The 20,401-nt window shown below is 46.8% G+C and overlaps 1 protein-coding gene across 5 annotated transcripts in view; it reads left to right on the forward strand.

Annotated features, from left to right (window-relative positions):
• DNMT3B (DNA methyltransferase 3 beta) overlaps positions 1-20,401 on the forward strand; it is a 49,901-nt gene that overhangs the window by 17,088 nt on the left and 12,412 nt on the right. For 4 of the 5 annotated variants that reach the window (XM_077929466.1, XM_077929464.1, XM_028735627.2 and 1 more), the window contains exons 2-13: positions 1,967-2,111; positions 3,574-3,656; positions 4,928-5,080; positions 7,830-7,976; positions 10,449-10,607; positions 11,931-12,038; positions 13,317-13,458; positions 14,431-14,577; positions 15,507-15,551; positions 16,784-16,863; positions 18,208-18,320; positions 19,944-20,127. In XM_077929466.1, the coding sequence (XP_077785592.1) occupies positions 1,973-2,111; positions 3,574-3,656; positions 4,928-5,080; positions 7,830-7,976; positions 10,449-10,607; positions 11,931-12,038; positions 13,317-13,458; positions 14,431-14,577; positions 15,507-15,551; positions 16,784-16,863; positions 18,208-18,320; positions 19,944-20,127 (1,500 nt within the window). In that variant the 5' untranslated portion in view covers positions 1,967-1,972. The remainder of the gene's footprint in view (positions 1-1,966; positions 2,112-3,573; positions 3,657-4,927; positions 5,081-7,829; positions 7,977-10,448; positions 10,608-11,930; positions 12,039-13,316; positions 13,459-14,430; positions 14,578-15,506; positions 15,552-16,783; positions 16,864-18,207; positions 18,321-19,943; positions 20,128-20,401) is intronic. The other variant, XM_077929467.1, reaches the window with a different exon arrangement.

Here is a 20,401-nt window from a genome sequence, read left to right on the forward strand (position 1 = left end):
TATTGTGCTTTTAATTCTGTTGAGAGCCGCCCAGAGTGGCTGGGGAAACCCAGCCAGATGGGTGGGGTATAAGTAATATTATTATTATTACAATTCTGTGATGATGGGGAAGGGGTGCCACCCCACCTTTTGCCTTGGGCAACAACACACTTTAGGCCACCTAAATATTTGGGTGGTTCTTATTCTGTAATGTTGGGTGGGGGCTGTGGGAGGACAGTGTGGGATAGTGGTTATAGAGTGTCACGCTGGGGAGAAACCCAGGTCCAGAGCCACTGGGTTTATTTATTTGCTAAATTTGTCAGTCGCTTTATCCCAAAGCAACCAACCAACCAACCAACCAACCAACCAACCAACCAACCAACCAACAAACAAACTATAAGCACCATGTAGATATATTAAAACCAAGGGGAGAGGTATAGTCAGGTTGTGTAGCAAAAATAGTTGTTTTTGAACACCAATGACTTTTTTTTTACATGTGATTTTACATTGAGAATGAGCCGTTGGCAAAAAAAGCCCCCTGTTTTGCCTATGATTACAAGTTTACCCTAGAAAAGCCTCAATTTAATTTTGGGGTTAGGTGATTTTCATTTATTCAGAAAAACGAACTGTGAATGCCAGCCTGTTTTGTACAAACAAGCTATAGGGACGACTAAAATAAACTGTGCACACGGTTTCAATTTCTATAATGACGATACAATGCAATACGATATCCCGTGTTGAGCAGGTGGGAGGTGAATGCCTGGTAGGTAATGAAAAGCAAACAAAGCAGTTATAAAGGGGTTCGGTGGATACAGAGGAGGATGCACATCCAAGGATTAAGCAGAGAAGCCTCAGTAGAGGAAGACTGAGAAAAGCCAGTCTGTGTTTTCTTATTCCTTATTCCTTTGTCTAGAAAGGGATTCCTCATGCCCAGATGCTGAAATATTTAGAACTGGATGCAAATTTAATTGACGTGATTTTTTTAAAACTGGGGAATCTTTCCACAAGGCAATGCTATTCCACGGTTGCTTGTTCTTAACCCTGCGGCATTTAAATGCAACCAAAGGACGATCTTTCCCTGGAAATTGACTGTGCCTCTTCTCTAGGGGGCTGCAGTCTCCCTCACCCCCTCCCCAATTGTTTGGGTGACTCACATTTGGAAGAGTTGGTAAGCCCGGAACTAAATAAAAATGAAAACTGAATAATTGTGGTGTGTTTTGTTTTTTGAAAACTGTAAAACAGAAATGATCAATAAAGGTTGTTATCAAAATAAAAATAAACATTCATTCAATCCTTGGTTGATACTTGTTTTTTATATCCTTCTGAAATTCAGTTTAACATGACCTCCAATCTTCCCATTGTGTTCCTTTTTTAAAAAATAATAATTTTTATTCAGTTTTCCATTTAACAATCCAATCATATCACATTAATTATTCCAAATTATACCAATACATATAATAAAGTCCAAATATTTTGCCAAATTATAAATTTTTGTTGAGGGTTCCCATGCTTCGAGTTCAGTAAGTTCCCATTGTGTTCCAAGTCAAATTCCTGAAATACGCACTTAACTTTGTTTTCACCCTATTATTTAACTTACTTAAAGGTTTTTCAAGTTGTTCTATTTACACACAGAAGCTCAGTCAAGACCTGCCAACAGATTGATATTTTGACAATGTTCTTTTACGTAGACTCTGTATATATTCCACTCTCTGGCAAATTTTTCCTCTGTAACGTCTCATAGCCTTGCTGATAGTCTCGCTAATTCTACATAATCTCTTAGTTTATTTTGCCAGGGGCAAAGCACCACATTTTGGAAATTTCCCCTGCCTTTGAAATGCTGGTAAAGTCCAGGCAAATCCAGATGTTTGGCAGCCCTATCTGATGCTCCTGTGGCCACAGAGTTGGATGGGACGCGCAGGGGCCATCTAGTCCAACCCCGTGCAATGCAGGTATCTCAACTAAAGCACCTGTCCCTCCCATCCTGCAGGTTAACATGAAGAAGGAGAAGGTGGTCCAGTGGACGATGGACGGCGAGGAGGAGAACCTGGTCTTGGTCAATGGAAGCTGCGGTGACCCAGCCAAGGACAAGGCCGAGCCTACCTTGAAAGTCAAAAGGAAGCAGAAGAATGCAGGTATCCTTGGAAATCTGCCTCCTGTTCCCTCACAGAGGCTGGTGGTTTGGCACCTCTTTGGCTGAGGAGGTGCAAAAAAGTTTCTGATCGAGTTTCCCCTGAAATGAGGTTGCATTTTAATGTTTTAATCTTGTATTTTAATCTTGTTTTTTAAGCAGTATTTCAATCAATTGTTTTTATATTTGGTGTTAGCCCGATCTTGGCTGGGGAGGGCGGGGTATAAATAAAATTTATTATTATTATTATTATTATTATTATTATTATTATTAGGAGGAGGAGGAGCTCTGACCACCCCAGTATATATCCCAAGCGGACTGTGGAGCCAGGCTTGGTGCCAGCCGATGGGCAGCGGTTGGGTCTTGGCTGAAGCTCCTGCGTCTGAGAAGGGCACTAAAAATAGAGGGCACTGAAGCTGCTTTAGGGGTCTAGTGGGTTGCCAGCGGTGGTGTTGTGATGCCTAAGCCCATCACCTGCACCTGGAGGTGCAAACCTGGGATCCTTGGATCTTGAATGTTTTCACACACTAATGCCACATCCCGTAGAATTATATCAGTTGTAAAGTGGTTCATCGGAACTCGAACGTAATCCATTCCAGAAGACCGTTCGACTTCTGAAACGTTTGAGTTCAGAGGCATGGACGACAGCTAGATTTTTGCACAGCAAAAGCCGTGTCAGACGTTCGCGTTCTGAAGAACGTTCAAAAACCAGAGCACTTACTTCTGGGGTTTCGGCATTCGGGAGCTGAAATGTTCAAGAACAGAGCCGTTCGAGTTCCGAGGTACCACTGTATTTTATCTGCACAATCAGAATGAATTCCGGGAACCGAAATGCTTTTCTGTGCAGCCTGAGCAGGAGCAGTGAATGGTATTATAGTTAATCTTTGTCGCTTGTCTTTGCTTACCCCACTCTACTGCCCTGCTCACAGTTATGAACAATACTGGTGAATGGTCTGTTGTGAATTATGAGTGGTCCGTTTCACCATTAAGAAAACGAGGTTGGAATAGGCCCATATATATGTGGAATAGGCCCATATATATGTTTATCTCTTTGACATCTGGTGGGAGGGCGTTCCACAGGGCAGGTGCCACTACCGAGAAGGCCCTCTGCCTGGTTCCCTGTAGCTTTGCTTCTCGCAATGAGGGAACTGCCAGAAGGCCCTTGGCACTGGACCTCAGTGTCCGGGCAGAACGATGCGGGTGGAGACGCTCCTTCAGGTATACTGGACCAAGGCCGTTTAGGGCTTTCAAGGTCAGCACCAACACTTTGAATTGTGCTCGGAAATGTACTGGGAGCCAATGTAGGTCTTTCAAGACCGGTGTTATGTGGTCTCAGTGGCCGCTCCCAGTCACCAGTCTAGCTGCCGCTATTAGGTGAGCAGGTTCTGGGGTGGGGTGGGGGGTTCCCCTGTGGCTTGGCCCAAATGGGAGGAAGCTGAGTCGAGGCCCCGTTTCTTCTTGTGCAGATGTTGATGACGCAGAGAAAGTGCCTCGCAAGGCGAAGTGGAAGGAACAGGATGAGGAGGCCCCCAAAGAAGGCCAGGAGGAGGTGAGCTCTTTTTCCAAACCCTGAATGTCACATGACATTTAGCAGTTGCTCGTAATACAAACCAGCGGCTCCCAAAACGTTTGTGGGCCACCTGTCTTTTGGTTCCATAAACTCACCCCCAGTTCCCCCCACCCTCTCTTATAAAAAGTGTAACTCAGAACAGCGGATTGCACAACCCAGTCTAAGGAAAACAGTAGCACCATAAAATTAAGTAATTTGTAAAAAGTTCCCATTCTTCTTTGAAGTCACAGTTGTCCTTATCATGCAGTTTGTATGTCAATTTAGCCAACTCTACATAGTCCATCAATTTCTCTCGCCACTGTTCTTTCGCTGGGATTTCCCCATTCTTCCATCCTTGTGCTATCAAGACTCTTGCCGCTGTTGTAGCATACATAAATAAATTCTTTGTTTCCCTTGTCCGACAATCCCTAACAAAAATGCTTCTGGATTTTTTTTACAAATGTCATTTTAAACATTTTCTTCAATTCATTATATATCATTCCCCATTTTTTAAAAAATTTCTCTACATTCCCACCACATATGATAATAAAATTCAATGCAGTAACAATTAATTGCACATTCATTCGAAAGGCCATTAAAACTGTTCAGTTTAATTAATTCAACAAAACCGATGAGTTTGGACTTGTAGGGTTGGAAGGGACGACGAGGATCATCTAGTCTGACCCCTTGACTATCAAAGCGTGATAGTCATGGACACCTCCAATGCCCCACTGCTGCCCCCTTGCCTCTTAGCACCCCCCAGCTTATCCCCACGTCCCCTTTGGGAACCAGTGGTATAAACTGTCGGGGGCAGCCATAACCAGCCGGGTGCCTCAATGCAAGGCCTGAGCTTAGCTGCCAACTTTCCCCCCTTTTTAAGGGAAATTCTCTTATTCCGAATAGGATTCCTCACAAGAAAAGGGAAAAGTTGACAGCTATGGGCCTGAGTGGGGTAGCAATACTCTCCCTGCTTTCGATTTCCAGCCGCTTCAAAGACATGCTGATATGGAGGCTCAACATAGACATTGCGGCTAATAGGCCTTGAAAGCTTTGCCTTCCACGAATCTGTCGAATCCTCTTTTCACGCTGTCTCAATTGGTGGCCATCGCTCTACCCCTGAATTTCCATTGCTGTGCCAGCTTTGATGGAAGGATCATGTCACCCATTTGGTCCTTCCCCAATGAAACAAGGGCAGGCGGTCACCTTTCTCTGTCCTGTCTGCCCCTGACAAACCCAGGCAGTGAGCGACACCAATCCTTTTCGATTCCCAGGTGCGGAGGCGCGGATCCGCTGGCTGGGAGAACAGTTTGCGGCAGAAGCCCCCTCCCCGCATCGTCTTCCAGGCCGGACCCGCTGCGCAGGAGAAGAATGTGAAAGAGGACGTGGAGAGCGTGGAGAGCTTCAAGGAGCGACACAAAATCAGGGTGAGGCTTGGGATGCAGTGTCTTGTCTGTCTGTCTGTCTGTCTGTCTGTCTGTCTGTCTGTGGTGGTCTAAGGATATTGTAGCCTGTGTTGAGGTAGAAGAGGAAGCTGGACATCCTAACATCCTCCCCCTTTCCGTGTAACCTGTAGTAGCTGTGGTTCAACCCAGTTGCAACCTCTGTACATAAATATTAAGTTGTTCTCTGTTAACAACCTTAGACAACAGATCTGGCACAGCGGAAGCATGCTGGGCCCATAACCTGTTGTTGGGATACTGCCAGGGAGACAGGCATCTCCAGATGATCCATTGTTCTCCCGTAACACAGCACCAGTCAGTTAGCGACTCTGTTGCCTCAACACAAAGGGAGGCAGTCATGTTTTTCCTTTGTTCTGACCAACATTGAATAAAGTTGTAAACATGGGTGCATCTTATGTTGCGGAGTCTGCTGCAAGGGCGTGCAAGAGCCCTGGACTGTGTCTGAGGTTCGTGTCACTAACTGACTGATGCTGTTCTACAGGAGACTGAGGGATCATCTGGAGATGCCTGTCTCCCTGGCAGTATCCCAACAGCCTGTAGGCTGGCCCTTTCCAGGGAGGTAGTGGAGTTGGTCAACTTGTGATCTGGAAAATGACCCCTTTGCCAGTCCTCCTCATCTGCTGTTGCACCCCAGATTTCATCCTCTGATTTAGCAGATGGGGGAATCAAAGCTGGGCTGACAGTCCTTTGAACCGCCAAATTGGGAGAAGTCTTTTTTAGATTTAAAATTTTTATTTTTTACCAACAACCAAAACACAGACAGTGAACCCCCCCCCCCCACAGGTGACTGATACATTGGGTATACATAATCAATAATGACATATTCAATCAACAATATGTACAATTTTATATACGTTAATACTCCTCCGTCTACAAGGTTTATTTAACTTTTAACATTTTAATTGCCCCAAATTGTTCAAACCTACCCAAATAATTCAATATCTTCTCAAACCAATCCTCCTCTTTCTCACTGACCTTAAACCCTTTCATTCTGTCTATGTTCACAGTTAGATATTCTAAAATTATAATATTATTCAGTTTTTTCCTCCATTGGTTCACCCTTAGCTCTTCTACATTTTTCCAATTACTGGCTATAACCTGTCTGGCATCAATTTTACCCATTTACATTCCTCTTTGGTTTTTAACTCGGTGCTACTCAGACTAATAAGAACCATTAATTTAGATATTCCCACTTTCCTACCCACAATATTTCTATACCAATCTGTTTCCAAAATTCATTAACTAACGGACAATCCCAAATTGGGAGAAGTCAGCCCAGCCCATCCTCCTCCAACCCGGCTGGTATGTGTCCATCACGAACTCATTACGCTAGTCCTCATGAGCAGGGAAGAGGGTTGGACACATCAGGTAGCTTTCAGCCATGCTTTCTGGACCATTATATGCACGGGTGATGCATTTCGTTGTGATGCTCCCCACCTCGTGAACATTGCGAGGGGAAATTCCCCTTGAGGGTTCAAGGACAGAGGCTCACACAAAATTCCCCATTTCTCAGGCTTCGTTTCATAACTCATTACTCAAGTCAAGTCAAGTAACCTTTATTGGCATCACATAAGAACATTCAGAATACATTCCGAATAGATAGGCCAGTGCGATGTTGTCGCCACCCGAACGACACAATCATCCGCCAAAGGGCAGAAGAGGCGAGCGATCCGCGTCATCTCTGTGGGTTTCCAGCAAGGGCAGGATCCTGTGGATTTTGTCTTCAGCGACAAAAAATCAAATAGAGGAACTTAGCTACTGTCTTGGTCAGCTGCTGGTCTCCCCTGTTTTAAGAAGCGCGTAACTTCCGTCTCTGGTTTCCATGTTGGAGTACAGAGATGGTCTAGAAATTGTTGGCGGACATCACCCTACATTTTACATTTAAGGGCCATGTGAGCTAGAGTTTCCACCAGGTGGGCATAGCATGGGCAGATACAGTGGTACCTCAGGTTAAGTACTTAATTCGTTCCGGAAGTCCGTTCTTAACCTAAAACTGTTCTTAACCTGAAGCACCACTTTAGCTAATGGGGCCTCCTGCTGCCGCCGCGCTGCTGGAGCCCAATTTCTGTTCTCATCCTGAAGCAAAGTTCTTAACCCGAGGTACTATTTCTGGGTTAGCGGAGTCTGTAACCTGAAGCGTATGTAACCTGAAGCGTATGTAACCCGAGGTACCACTGTATAACTCATTACTGGACAGAGTCCAAGTGTTTGGGAGAGCATTTCCATTAGGATAAGGTTACCAGATTTTTTTCAATGGATCCGGGGACACTTTTCAACTTCAATAGATTTTGTATGGGGACTGATTTGTAAATCTGGGGACTGTCCCTGGGAAACCGGGACGTCTGGTAACCTTACATTAGGACCCACACTATATGGCCAGATAGACGTTATCTTGGGGGTTCATCCTCTATCCAACCACCCCAGCACCCCACACTCTCATAAAACCACAGTCCTTAGAAACACTTACTCAACCCATTTTTTCTTTACTGCACATATTAGAACCTTCCTTGTACCTCGCCCAGAGTTGTTTTTTTCCCTTTAGCATCTAGCCATCTAGTACCTCCTTAAATGGTTCTTACCAGTTTTTTTTGGGTCAGGCCTTTTTGCACATGTGACACCGGTGCCCCACCGAAAATGAGCCTGGCAGAAATCCCGTGGCCTCATCCATCTAAGATCTCTCAAGGAGCTCAGCTCTTTTCTTCCTCTCTACCAGTTTTCCAGGAGAATCTCTGCATCTGCCCAAGTGGACTACTCAGAGGAGAACCTTGTGCAGTCTGGCCAGAGCGGCGGCAGCAGCAATATTGGGGTACCAAATGGCTGCCTCTTGACAGGGACCCCGAGTGATGCAGAGGAATACCAGGTGGGACCGCTTTTGCCTGGTGGGGAGGGGGCTGGCGTGGCTACCTGGCTGAAGCTTAGCAAGGGGGTGGGCAGCTCTGAAACCCAGGGTGGTCAGAAGAAGGGGTTGCAGTCTGGAGCAGCACACATGGATTATTTGGGGGGGGGGGGAAGATTACAGTATAATGACTAAAACCCCACCTGCATCCTTATTTTCATTTATGCTTTGCATTAATCATAGAATTGATCACCTTGCCAACAAAGGTCCGTATAGTTAAAGCCATGGTTTTCCCGGTAGTGATGTAAGGAAGTGAGAGCTGGACCATAAAGAAGGCTGATTGCCGAAGAATGGATGCTTTTGAATTCTGGTGCTGGAGGAGACTCTTGAGAGTCCCATGGACTGCAAGAAGATCAAATGCATCCATTCTGAAGGAAATCAGCCCTGAGTGCTCACTGGAAGGACAGATCGTGAAGCTGAGGCTCCAATACTTTGGCCACCTCATGAGAAGAGAAGACTCCCTGGAGAAGACACTGATGCTGGGAAAGATGGAGGGCACAAGGAGAAGGGGACGACAGAGGACAAGATGGTTGGACAGTGTTCTTGAAGCTACCAGCATGAGTTTGACCAAACTGTGGGAGGCAGTGGAAGACAGGAGTGCCTGGCATGCTCTGGTCCATGGGGTCACGAAGAGTCGGACACAACTAAACAACAACAAAATCATAGAATTGGAGATGTCCCACTTTTTTCCTCCATGGAGGTGAAAGCGGTTTACGTTGCTCTGTAGCTCAACCCCCACAACAACCCTGTAGGGTAGGCTAGGCTGAGAGGGAGCGACTGGCCCCCCAAAATCACACAGTGAGCTTCACGTTTGTCGAGTGGGGATTCGAACCCTGGTCTCTCCTTGGTTCTAGCCTGGATTCGAATCCTGGTCTCTCCTTGTTTCTAGCCTGGAACCACCGCACCACCATGACCTCTTTTTTGGAGTCTCCTGGCCCTGGTTTTGGGGTAAAGCATTGCAGATGGATTTCGCTTATGTGACTATTTTTTAATTAATTAATTAATTTTATTGATTGATTGATTGATTGATTGACTCATTGAATTTATATACAGTACTATATTTTTTAGTTTGCTTTTATTATCAAATGGATTTTGATCCCAGTCTCTAGCTCAGGGGTCTCCAAAATTTTGGGGGGCCAAGGGGTCACACCTGGGATCTTGAGAGAGCGCATTGGGCACCAGTCATAAAATGGCTGCCGCGGGGGACGTGTCTGCAATCAGAGATAGATGTGTGGGCCTGTTGAAGCGGGTGACTAGTGGGAGCAGGAACTGAGCAGGGAGAGCAAACTGTCCCTGGAGCCATGTGGATTTATTGAATCCCACCCTTGGAGTCGCCGGTGGGCACAACGGTGGCTGTGCAAACTGCGTTGGACACCCCCCCCCCCCCGTTGCCCAAGTCCTCTCAGGGGTGGGTAACGGATTCAAAAGATGGTGACAGTGAAGCAAAACGACTGCAGGACAGCAGGTTAAATGTACAGCAGCCGGATTTCAAAAAGAGGAGCGTTTTGTTGGTTAAATGGTTTCAAATATGGTTTGGTACGCAGGCTGAGACCCTACCTGCCCACGGACTGTCTCACCAGAGTGGTGCATGCTCTGGTTATCTCCCGCTTGGACTACTGCAATGCGCTCTACGTGGGGCTACCTTTGAAGGTGACCTGCAAACTGCAACTAATCCAGAATGCGGCAGCTAGACTGGTGACTGGGAGCGGCCGCCGAGACCACATAACACCGGTCTTGAAAGATCTACATTGGCTCCCAGTACGTTTCCGAGCACAATTCAAAGTGTTGGTGCTGACCTATAAAGCCCTAAATGGCCTCGGCCCAGTATACCTGAAGGAGCGTCTCCACCCCCATCATTCTGCCCGGACGCTGAGGTCCAGCGCTGAGGGCCTTCTGGCGGTTCCCTCCCTGCGAGAAGTGAGGTTACAGGGAACTAGGCAGAGGGCCTTCTCGGTGGTGGTGCCCACCCTGTGGAACGCCCTCCCACCAGATGTCAAAGAGAAGAACAACTACCAGATTTTTAGAAGACATCTGAAGGCAGCCCTGTTCATGGAAGTTTTTAATGTGTGACATTTTAATGTATTTTTAATCTTTATTGGAAGCCGCCCAGAGTGGCTGGAGAAGCCCAGCCAGATGGGCAGGGTACAAATAATAAATTATTATATTATTATTAATACTGTTGTGCTGTTTTAATGTTGTTAGCCGCCCTGAGCCCGGCTTCGGCTGGGGAGGGCGGGATATAAATACAATTTATTATTATTATTATTATTATTATTATTATTATTATTATTATTATTACTGTTGGTGACCCTGGGGGCTTCATGGAGCCACTGATTCAAGAGCCACTGACAGGCCACGGGGGCTCCCTGAAAACTCCCCGTTAGCGGCCTGTTTCTTTCCGCTTGCTTATCTTCAATCTCTTTTGGTTTTTTCCAGGACAACAAGGGTTTTCAAATCGGCGAGCTCGTCTGGGGGAAGATCAGGGGCTTTGCTTGGTGGCCCGCCATCGTCGTGTCATGGAGGGCCACATTCAACCGCAAGGCGGCCCCCGGGATACGTTGGGTCCAGTGGTTTGGTGATGGAAAATTTTCAGAGGTGAGGGGAAAGGAGCGGGAGGGCTGCCGATGGATGCTGGGGGGGGGCACTTGGTATCTCGTCCCCGAGGTAAAATGAAGAATACACAAAGGAATTGCTTTCAGTGGGCACCAGGAAAATCACCTGCACTCATCCAGTATATATACACGTGTGTATGTTTGCGTTTATCTCTCTCTCTCTATATATATATCTTTCTAACGATATACAAAAGTTCATACCCAAAACAAAGTATATTTTTTAATAATACACTGAAATAAAAGAGTGTAGAAAGGAACAGAGGCAGAAATAAGCAAAATGGGCAATAAAGGAAGAAAGAAAAAGAGAAAGGAGAGAGAGATAAAAAGACTTCCAGTTTTCTGTCCTGCAGCTAAATATAGTGTTCACTCTTTAACATCCAACCATTCCATCTTCTGTAAACCAATATTTTTTCAGTCCTCAAATCCGGATATGAACTGGGGTGTGTATGTGTGTCCTTCCCAGAGCTATATTTCTTAGCCTTTCTTGAAACATGATTCCTGGAGTTGAGCCGTTCAGACATTGGGACAGACACACGGAGTATTTGTAGACCTCCTTTTGCACTTCTGAAAGTGGCTACTCGCATCTTCCAAGTGTTAGGGGGGAACGATGGCAGATGGTGGTGGCCCTGGCGATGCTGAGCATTTATGCCATGCTATAGGATGGCAAGCTCACAATGAACCCCCTCTAAATATGGCAATCTGCAGGATGCGGGAGTTGTACTAGCGCAGCAGCCTTCACCCGTCTGGGTCTCCAGATGTAGTAGTAGTAGTAGTAGTAATAATAATAATAATAATAATAATAATAAAATAAAATAAAAATTTATTTATACCCTGACCTTCCCGGTTCAAAAACCGGGCTCAGGGCGGCTTACAACAAATTTAAAACACTTTATAAAAGCAACATAAAATACAGTATAAAAACATGAATAACAATTTAAATTCAAAAATTTTAAGAGAATTTTAAAATTCTATTAATTTTAAGAGAAGGAAGAGAAGGGGAATAAAAGACCAGGCTGAATTCAAATTAAAGGCCAGGTGGAACAGCTCTGTCTTACAGGCCCGATGGAAGGAGGTTAAATCCTGCAGGGCCCTGGTCTCCTGGGACAGAGCATTCCACCAGGTCGGAGCCACCACTGTAAAGGCCCTGTAACTGCCTCCCAGCCCAGCATCCCCTCTTGCTCCTCTTGAGGAGTTTTGCAGGGGGCGGTGGGTGGGTGATGTTCCTCAAAGCAGCCCCGTGGACCTGTCCTGATAGCGGGGAAAGCCCTCTTGTTCCCGTGGCTGAGCTTTGCCGTTTCCACCGCAGGTCTCGGTAGACAAGTTGGTGGGGCTGTTGGCGTTCCAGGAGCATTTCAACTCCACCACGTTCCACAAGTTGGTTTCGTACCGGCAAGCCATCCTTCACGTCTTGGAGGTAAGGGGCAGGCAGAGAGACGGGGAGCCTGGCTAACTGGGCCTGGCGCGAGGAGGGAGCCGCGGGAATAACCTTACAATACACCTTTCTCAAGGGAAAAGCGGGAGGGTCCTGGTCTCCACCTCTCCTGTCCATCTTCTAAGGATGAGGGTAAAAGCATCCTGAAGGTCTGTGGTGTAGCTGTGATTCCTGAATTGCCTAGTGTAGGACTAGAACTGTGGTTCCCAATGTGGGGCACACGCCCCATAGTGGGTCAATTTGATTTTTAAGGGGGGCGATTTTTAGATAGGTCCCCGCTTCGCCGCAGCGGTCAGACCCGATCCCACGGAGCTAGTCCCTCAGAGATCAGAGGGAATCCGCCATTATCGCTGGCGCTAACCCGGAAGTCCCTATTTTTACTTTGTATTTTTCTTTCTTCTTTTTTCATTTTGTAAAATTCTAATAAATATCTTTTTTTAAAAAAAAGATTTTTAAGGGGGGCAATTCGAGAATGAGTTATTAACAGTTAACGGCCTTTTAGGCTTCCTCCACGTGAATAGAAGCTCACTTTTTGAATAATAAGTACCGTTCCGGCTGGAAGGTAAATGGCATTTCCGTGCGCTGCTCTAGTTCGCCAGAAGCGGCTTAGTCATGCTGGCCACATGACCCAGAAGCTGTACGCCGGCTCCCTCGTCCAATAAAGCAAGATGAGCGCCACAACCCCAGAGTCGACCACGACTGGACCTAATGGTCAGGGGTCCCTTTATCTTTAAAGCATATTTACAAGCAGTTTATTCAGCATACATCAGGACAAAGAGGGGAAATGCATGTCTTCCCCCTTTCATGTCCAAGCAAGAAGCATAAAGCAAAAGCTATACACAAACGGAAGTTCCCAGCAAGCTGTGCTGGAATATAAACAGACATGTAACATACAACAGCTCCACAATCTGTTTAGGTGGAACGGAACATCAATATCCTAACACGAACAGCCCAGGACTTCCACACACACTGGTCAGGATTGTGCCCTGGAGAGGCCACGTCAGTCTTGCTGACACCCCTGGAGGTACACTCCATTGTCTCCCGAGACAGACGGATGCCAACCAACATTTTTGGGTAGCCTGGGCCCAGGGCATATGGGACTTTATAGGTCCTAACCTATATCAGGTAGGAGCTGCAAGGAGCCTTGCACATCTTGTTCTACCGTGAAGTAGCCAGGGGCGAGAATTTAGGCAGCACAATCCAGGATGCCCACCTGCTCTGCGACACCTTCGTAAGGCCTTCTCCTCTTCCTCCTGGCAGGTGGCAAGCAGCCGAGCAGGCAAGTCGTTCTCGAGTGCTCCAGGAGATTCTCTCGAAGACAAGCTGAAGCCCATGGTGGAGTGGGCCATGAATGGCTTCAAGCCCACCGGAGGGAAAGGACTGAAGCCCCCCAAGACCTCAGGTAAGGAGCTGGCCGGGGGGGGGGGGGGCTTGGGCGAGGAAACCCAGCAAGGAGGGCAGTGGGAGCCCGGTCCCTCGGAGAGCTCTTATACATCTGCCCCTTTTCCCTTATGGGGTGTCCAAGAGCCCATATAGAGTCCTTACGTGGGTTCCCTATTGGTAGGAGAAAATAACAGAGGCCAACCAGAGAATATTGAGAAGCAAAGCAGCTAGTAAGCCTGATCTTTATTGATCTGTTGCAACAGGGTCCTCACTCACCACCTCCAGATACATCATACCTACATCACAGAAAGGGTGGTCTACAGCAGAAATCCGAGTGCTTTGTTTACCTCCTGACTGCCAGGTTACCTGTTTAATGGTCACTTGATTGGATTGCCTGGGGAGCCTGGCCAGTCTTTTGTAATGATAAATACTTAGTTCCTGAGCCAGGTCACAGGCTCACCCTATTCAAACACAGACATACCCTTAAGACAGGATTTGTGAAGGAAAAGACAATGGGGAGGCTTTTCCATTTTCCTTTGACCTTGCAGAGAAAACATTTGGTCATTTTGGGACAGTTTGGGAATCAAAAATGGTTTCAGGTCGGTCTTCCTGTGCTGAACTACGTACATGCTTGGTTGGTACATTTATTATATATCTAAGACCTTAAAATTCTTATCACATTGTGGCCTGCTGCCTACACACAAATTCTCCTGATTTGTTCACAGTGCAGAATTATGGGGTTCACAGCTTGAATATTTAACAGGGAACCTGACCGTCTTGTCTTCAGCATAGGCTTGCTTGTGCTGGACATTCCTAATAGCTTTCCCTGTGCAGGATGCAATCTTTGGAGAAGGCCTCTGTGGCTCCTTGTGGGGATGGCGAACCCCACAATCCAGGACCCCCAACCTGCCACAAACCATTCCCCTTTCCCCTTTCTGCCTGCCAAAGAAGATGTCCGTCCCAACTAAAACCAGCTGTTCTTTCTCTGCAGACAGCAGTCTCCTCAGCCAGAAAAGCTCTGAAGAATCTGCCGCTCCCGACCTGCCTTCCCCTGAACCTGCCCCCCCAGCCAAGCGGCTCAAGACCAATGTCTGCAATGGGAGCAACAAGGAGCAGGCGGAGGAGAACCAGAGCAGAGGTAGGATTGGGGTTGGGGTGTGTGGAGGGAGGGAGGGAGAGGCACCTGCAGAGGTACAATGTTATTGAAACAAGAACAACAACCCTTACTGCATATCATAAAAGTGTATAAAGCTAAAATCCCTGACATGCTAGTGTTCTATGTGCAGGGAGATTTTTTTTTTTTTTTAAAGGATTATTTCATAAATTTTATATATCACTCGATTGCAGAGAAACGAACAAACTCATAGTGGTTTACAAAAGGAATACAACAAAAGTAAAAATAGCATTCAGATCATAATTACAATAAGTGATAGGCTGGAAGCAGATTAAAGCAGATGTCAGTGTTCTGCATATCTGGGTCGGAGTGTCTAAACCAGGGGTCTGCAACCTTTTAAGACAAAAAGAGCCACTTGGACCCGTTTCCGAAGGGGGGAAAAACTGGGAGCCGCAAAACCATTGCGACATTTAAAGCATGCGCGCCGCTGCCCTCCGATCTGACAGCGGGCGGGAAGGTGACGTCGGGATGGTGCGTGACTAATGCACGCACCGCCCCCATGCGACGTCACAGCCAGTACAGCGCCCGCCACAGTGGGGAGTGTCGGGGAGCACAATGCACCTCCTCCCCTCGCTAGTATCCACCCCGGAGCCGCTGCAAAGGTGTAAAAGAGCCACATGCGGCTCCGGAGCCGCGGGTTGCAGACCCCTGGTCTAAACAAAGTTTTTAGTAGGTGTCGAAAAAGTACCATGCAGGTTCCTGCCTGATGTCAGTAGGCAGGGATATGGAGTGTATATGTGGCATTTAATCCTATAGAACATAGAAAGCCGGTTCTTCATACAACTCTGAAACTCTTTTAAGGAGGCACAGTTTGCCGCCTGTGGGTTTTTGTCCTGGCCCCTCCGAGGGGAGGCACTTCACTCGCTAACTCGCCGTTGCCGCTTTCTTTCCAGAGTCGATGGCTTCGGAAGTCAGGCACAACAAGAAGAGCTTGGAAGGTAAAGAGCATTTTCAGCATCAAAACCTGGCCTGATTCAGGCCCAGAGGACCACCCTTCGCCTGCAGATACTCCCTGTCTATAGACAGTGTTATGTACTGAAGTTCTCACCCTGGGCCAGCAGGGGGATACTGTAGATAGTCCAGGTCCACATATGCAAATAAGGAATTGAAAGTGACGTTCAGCGATTGGATAGTTACAGAAAGTGGTTACTGTTGCTTTGTAGTGGAGCTCTATATGAGCAGGCTGGCTGAACCCTTCAGTTCAGTTCTGTTCTGGCCTGTGAATAAACAAGAGCTGTTTGAAGAATCGCTGTGTCGTCTGATATGTTCAACTACAACTTAACAGACAGGGCAGATTTGAGACTCGCCCATGTAGTTGTGGATGTGTCAGTAGCAGATGGAAAGGGATAATATTCAGGTTGCTGATGCTGACCACACAGCGCGTAGGTAAACTGGAGGCAGGGATGGCCACCAACCTGGATGACTTGAAAAGAGGGTTGGAGAAATTAATGGAAGAGGAAGGACCATCCACCTTGAGCTGCCCATGAGAATAGGGTTGCTATATTTCAGAAAGCAAAGATCTGGACGCAAAGTTGTTGAGCTTTTTGTTTTTGAGCTACTTCGCCAACATGGGATTTTCCTGGACATTTTTAGTGATTTCGGTCTGGACACTGTTACCCACAGCCGTATTCTGGTTACGTCAGGGAAATTCCAGGCGTATGGCAACCCTACATGAAAAACAAGTCTAGAGTCGGAGCCTAGGGAGATGTCCTCTGTTCCAGGAACTCTTCCCATTGTGAGACTTTTGTGGGTGAAAGGAGTTTGTTTGGACACTGGGGGAGAACCCGGAGGCTGAGGGGGATGGGTGAATTGATATTGGAAAATGAATTGATAATCGATTTATATGCGTTACTAACTTTGTATCAATGCCATGTTGGTGAATGTAACTGTATTTTGTAATATTTTATTTAGAATCATAGAACTGTGGAGTCGGAAGGTCTGCTGTTGCCACAGTTCTCTGCACTCTATTTAGAGATATTTTTAACATATTAAGCAGTATAGAAATCAATCAATCAATCAATCAATGAATGCCGTGTAAGACCATTGGCCTCTCTAGCTCATTGGTAGAATCTCTCCAGGCTGAACACTGGGACCATTTTGCCTTATGTCAGATGCACCCTAAGGAGTGCTTATTAAAACTCTACTGACCTGTCCTTCACTCATTGAACAGACAGCTGCTTGTCATGTTGGAAGAAGGATCCGGTGACCACCCACCCCCTGTTCGAAGGGGGCCTCTGCGAGACTTGCCAGGTGAGCGTCCAGGTGATTTGGGGGTTTCCCCCCCTCCAAACTGTTTCGCGCAGGGCCATTGCCCTACTTAACAACACGGAACCAGTTTACCTGCGAGATCGCCTTACCCCACGGAAGCCGCTTCAATTTGCGGAACTGGCACTGTTCCACATCTGTAAGAAGGCATAGAGACATAGGATTTTCCAGCCCCCTGCAATGCAGGAATCTCAACTACAGCATCCATGACAGATGGCCACCTGACCTCTGCTTGGGGAGTCCACCACAGTCTGAGGGGGCTTCTGTTAGTTTCCTTGTCGCTTCGTTCTTAATTTGTGCATTTGTAAGAGCTGATCTCCACTGATACCATAATAACCATGAAATTTGATTGTTCTCTAAATGGACTTTCATTTTTGCTGCTGTAAGAAGTTGTCCTTTCCTATAATAATCTTTCAAATATAAATGGTGTCCTTGCAACATTCACATTATATAATCTGTTTTTATTTTGAAATAGAGGACGATGCTGTATTGGAATTATAGGTGACAGTCCTGGAGCTAAAACTTTTGCCCGTTTTTTTTTTACCCTATTCTAAATCATGCGTGTGAACAGTGGTACCTTGGCTGTCAAACGGCTTGGCTCCTGAACGAATTGGTTCCTGAACGCCACAAACCCGGAAGTAAGTGTTCCGGTTTGTGAACACTTTTCAGAAGCCGTACGTCCAATGCAGCTTCTGCTTGAGTGCACGCCTTGGTTTTTGAATGGTTTCAGGAGTCAAACGGACTTCAGGAATGGATTAAGTTTGAGAACCACGGTACCACTGCATTGGGATTTGTAAACTTAACTCAATAATCAAAGCTTATTTTTCATTAAAGCTAATACCCTTATAGGATCACCATCAATTTCTATAGTCAGTGTTGACTACTGCATTCTCTTACTGGATGGCTGAGTTGGCTTGCTTCACAATAGCTACTTAAATTTGGTATGTCCCAACCGCCGAATAAATATTTTTTAATATGTGATTGGTTCAATTGAAATATTAACTTTTTTTAAAAAAAAACTGCCATTGTTTTAATTGTTTTCACTATCCTTTTATTCTTTTTGTTAAACTGCTTTGAGTTTTTTTGTACAACCAAGCAGGGTGTACATTTTGCTAAATAAAAAAATACTGCAGATGTCCCCAGCCTTGCCCCTTCCAGATGGTTCGGACTACAGTTCCCATCAGCCTCAGCTGTAGTCCGAAAAATGTGGACGGGGCCAGGCTGGGGGTGTCCGGCCTTCTCTGCGGCTTCTGATACTTAGTTTGGGGCTAGGGACACTCAGGAAATCGGAAACTGTTTAAATCTGCCACGGATCTCTTTTCCTTGCAGGTTCAGTTCCTAGAATTTTTCTACATGTACGATGAAGATGGGTACCAGGCTTACTGCAGCATCTGTTGTGCGGGGAATGAGCTGCTTCTCTGTGACAATGCCAACTGCTTCAGGTGAGAGACCTCACCTGTCTAAACTACAGCATCCATGACAGAACCCTTGGAACCAGACCCCTGAGCTAGCTGCGATTGTATTGCTGATCAGAAGGTCGGCGGTTCAAATCCCCGTGACTGGGTGAGCTCCCATTGCTCGGTCCCAGCTCCTGCCAGCCTAGCAGTTTGAAAGCACACCAGTGCAAGTAGATAAATAGGTACTGCTCCAGCGGGAAGGTAAACAATGTTTTCGTGCTCTCTGGTTTCTGTCATGGTGTTCTGTTGTGCCAGATACGGTTTAGTCCTGCTGGCCACGTGACCTGGAAAAAGCTGTCTGCGGACAAACCCCGGCTCCCTTGGCTTGAAAGTGAGATGAGTGCTGCACCCCATAGTCACCTTTGACTGGACCTAACTGTCCAGGGGTCCTTTGTCTTTACTCCGCCCGCATCGTTCTGCCCAGACGCTGAGGTCCAGTGCCGAGAAGTGAAGCTACAGGGAACCAGGCAGAGGTCCTTCTCAGTAGTGGCGCCCTCCCATCAGATGTCAAAGAGATAAACAACTATCTTACATTCAGAAGACATCTGAAGGCAGCCCTGTTTTTAGTTTTTAGTGTTTTTAGTGTGTGACATTTTAATGTATTTTTAATCTTTGTTGGAAGCCACCCAAAGTGGCTGGGGAAACCCAGCCAGATGGGCGGGGTACAAATAATAAATTATTATTATTATTATTATTATTATTATTATTATTATTATTATTATTACTACTACTACTACTACTACTACTACTACTACTAATGCACACTATATGGAAGAAAATTCCTCAGATACCCCCCCTTTTTTTTTTGCTGTACATGCAGAACCCTCCTTGTGCTTTATCTGGAGTTGTTTTTCTTTGTAGCACTCGGCCGTTAGGTTCTCCTTTAATTGGTTCCTTCCAGTTTTGTGGTCAGGTCGCACTCTTGCATAGTAATACCAGCCTTACTGATAATGCGTTTTGCAGAATTTCTACCTCCTGGCCATGGAGGAACAGAGGAGCTGCCCATCCTTACTGTCACGGTCCGGTCTACGGGCGATCGAAGTCCCGGCTGAGGACATCGGGACCGGGTCAAGATGGCGGGGTGGGAGCAGGAATGAGAGTCCAGAAGGGTCTGAGGGTCAAGAAGCAGGGAGTCAGGAGGTCAAGGGTCCAAGGATCAAGAAGAAGGAGTCACGAAGTCAGGGGTCCGAGGGTCGAGAAGCAAGGAGTCACGAAGTCAGGGGTCCGAGGGTCGAGAAGCAAGGAGTCACGAAGTCAGGGGTCCGAGGGTCGAGAAGCAAGGAGTCACGAAGTCAGGGGTCCGAGGGTCGAGAAACAAGGAGTCATGAATTCAAGGGTCCGAGGATCAGGAAGCAAGAAGCCAAACGCAGCAAGGCAGGGAACGTGTTGCTGTGGCAAAGAGCCACAGGGAAATGCTGACCTTATATCCCTTCCCGGCTCTTGCTACCAGGTGCTGTGAGTTACCAAGCAGCCTCACCTGTGCAGCCGTGCCTTGCCTCCCCAGAACAAACTCAGGAAGGCTTCAGTCTGCGAAGCCCTACTGGTCACAGGGCCTGGATCCTGACACTTACGGACACACCCTCGTTCCTCTTCCCTTGTTTCGTGCAGGTGCTTCTGTGTGGACTGCCTGAACCTGCTAGTGGGTCGCGGGGCGGCCGACACAGCCAGGAAGGAGGACCCCTGGAGCTGCTACATGTGCCAGCCGCAAGAGCGTCACGGGATGCTTCAGAGGAGGGGCGACTGGAACACCCGCCTGAAGGAGTTCTTCACGGACGAGAAGGGGCTGGAATACGTAAGGAAACGGGGGTGTTGTTAAAGGGGGGCAGAGTAGCCCACCTGCCCTAAAGTAGAATTATAGAATTGTAAAGATGCTCTGAGGTTCAGATCCTGCTTTCTGGCTTCCCATTGAAACACCTGCCTGCTGCCTGTGAGAACAGGATGCACTTCTGTTATGCAAAAATCTCAAAATGGGTCTGAATTTCAATGTCTAAAACTCCTGGTAGAGGACGAGGATCCAGACATCACGCTAAGGGTGGCCAAATTCTGTGCGAGTGCCATAAAACTTA

Source organism: Podarcis muralis, chromosome 5 (assembly GCF_964188315.1).
Source record: "Podarcis muralis chromosome 5, rPodMur119.hap1.1, whole genome shotgun sequence".
Classification (NCBI taxonomy): domain Eukaryota; kingdom Metazoa; phylum Chordata; class Lepidosauria; order Squamata; family Lacertidae; genus Podarcis; species Podarcis muralis.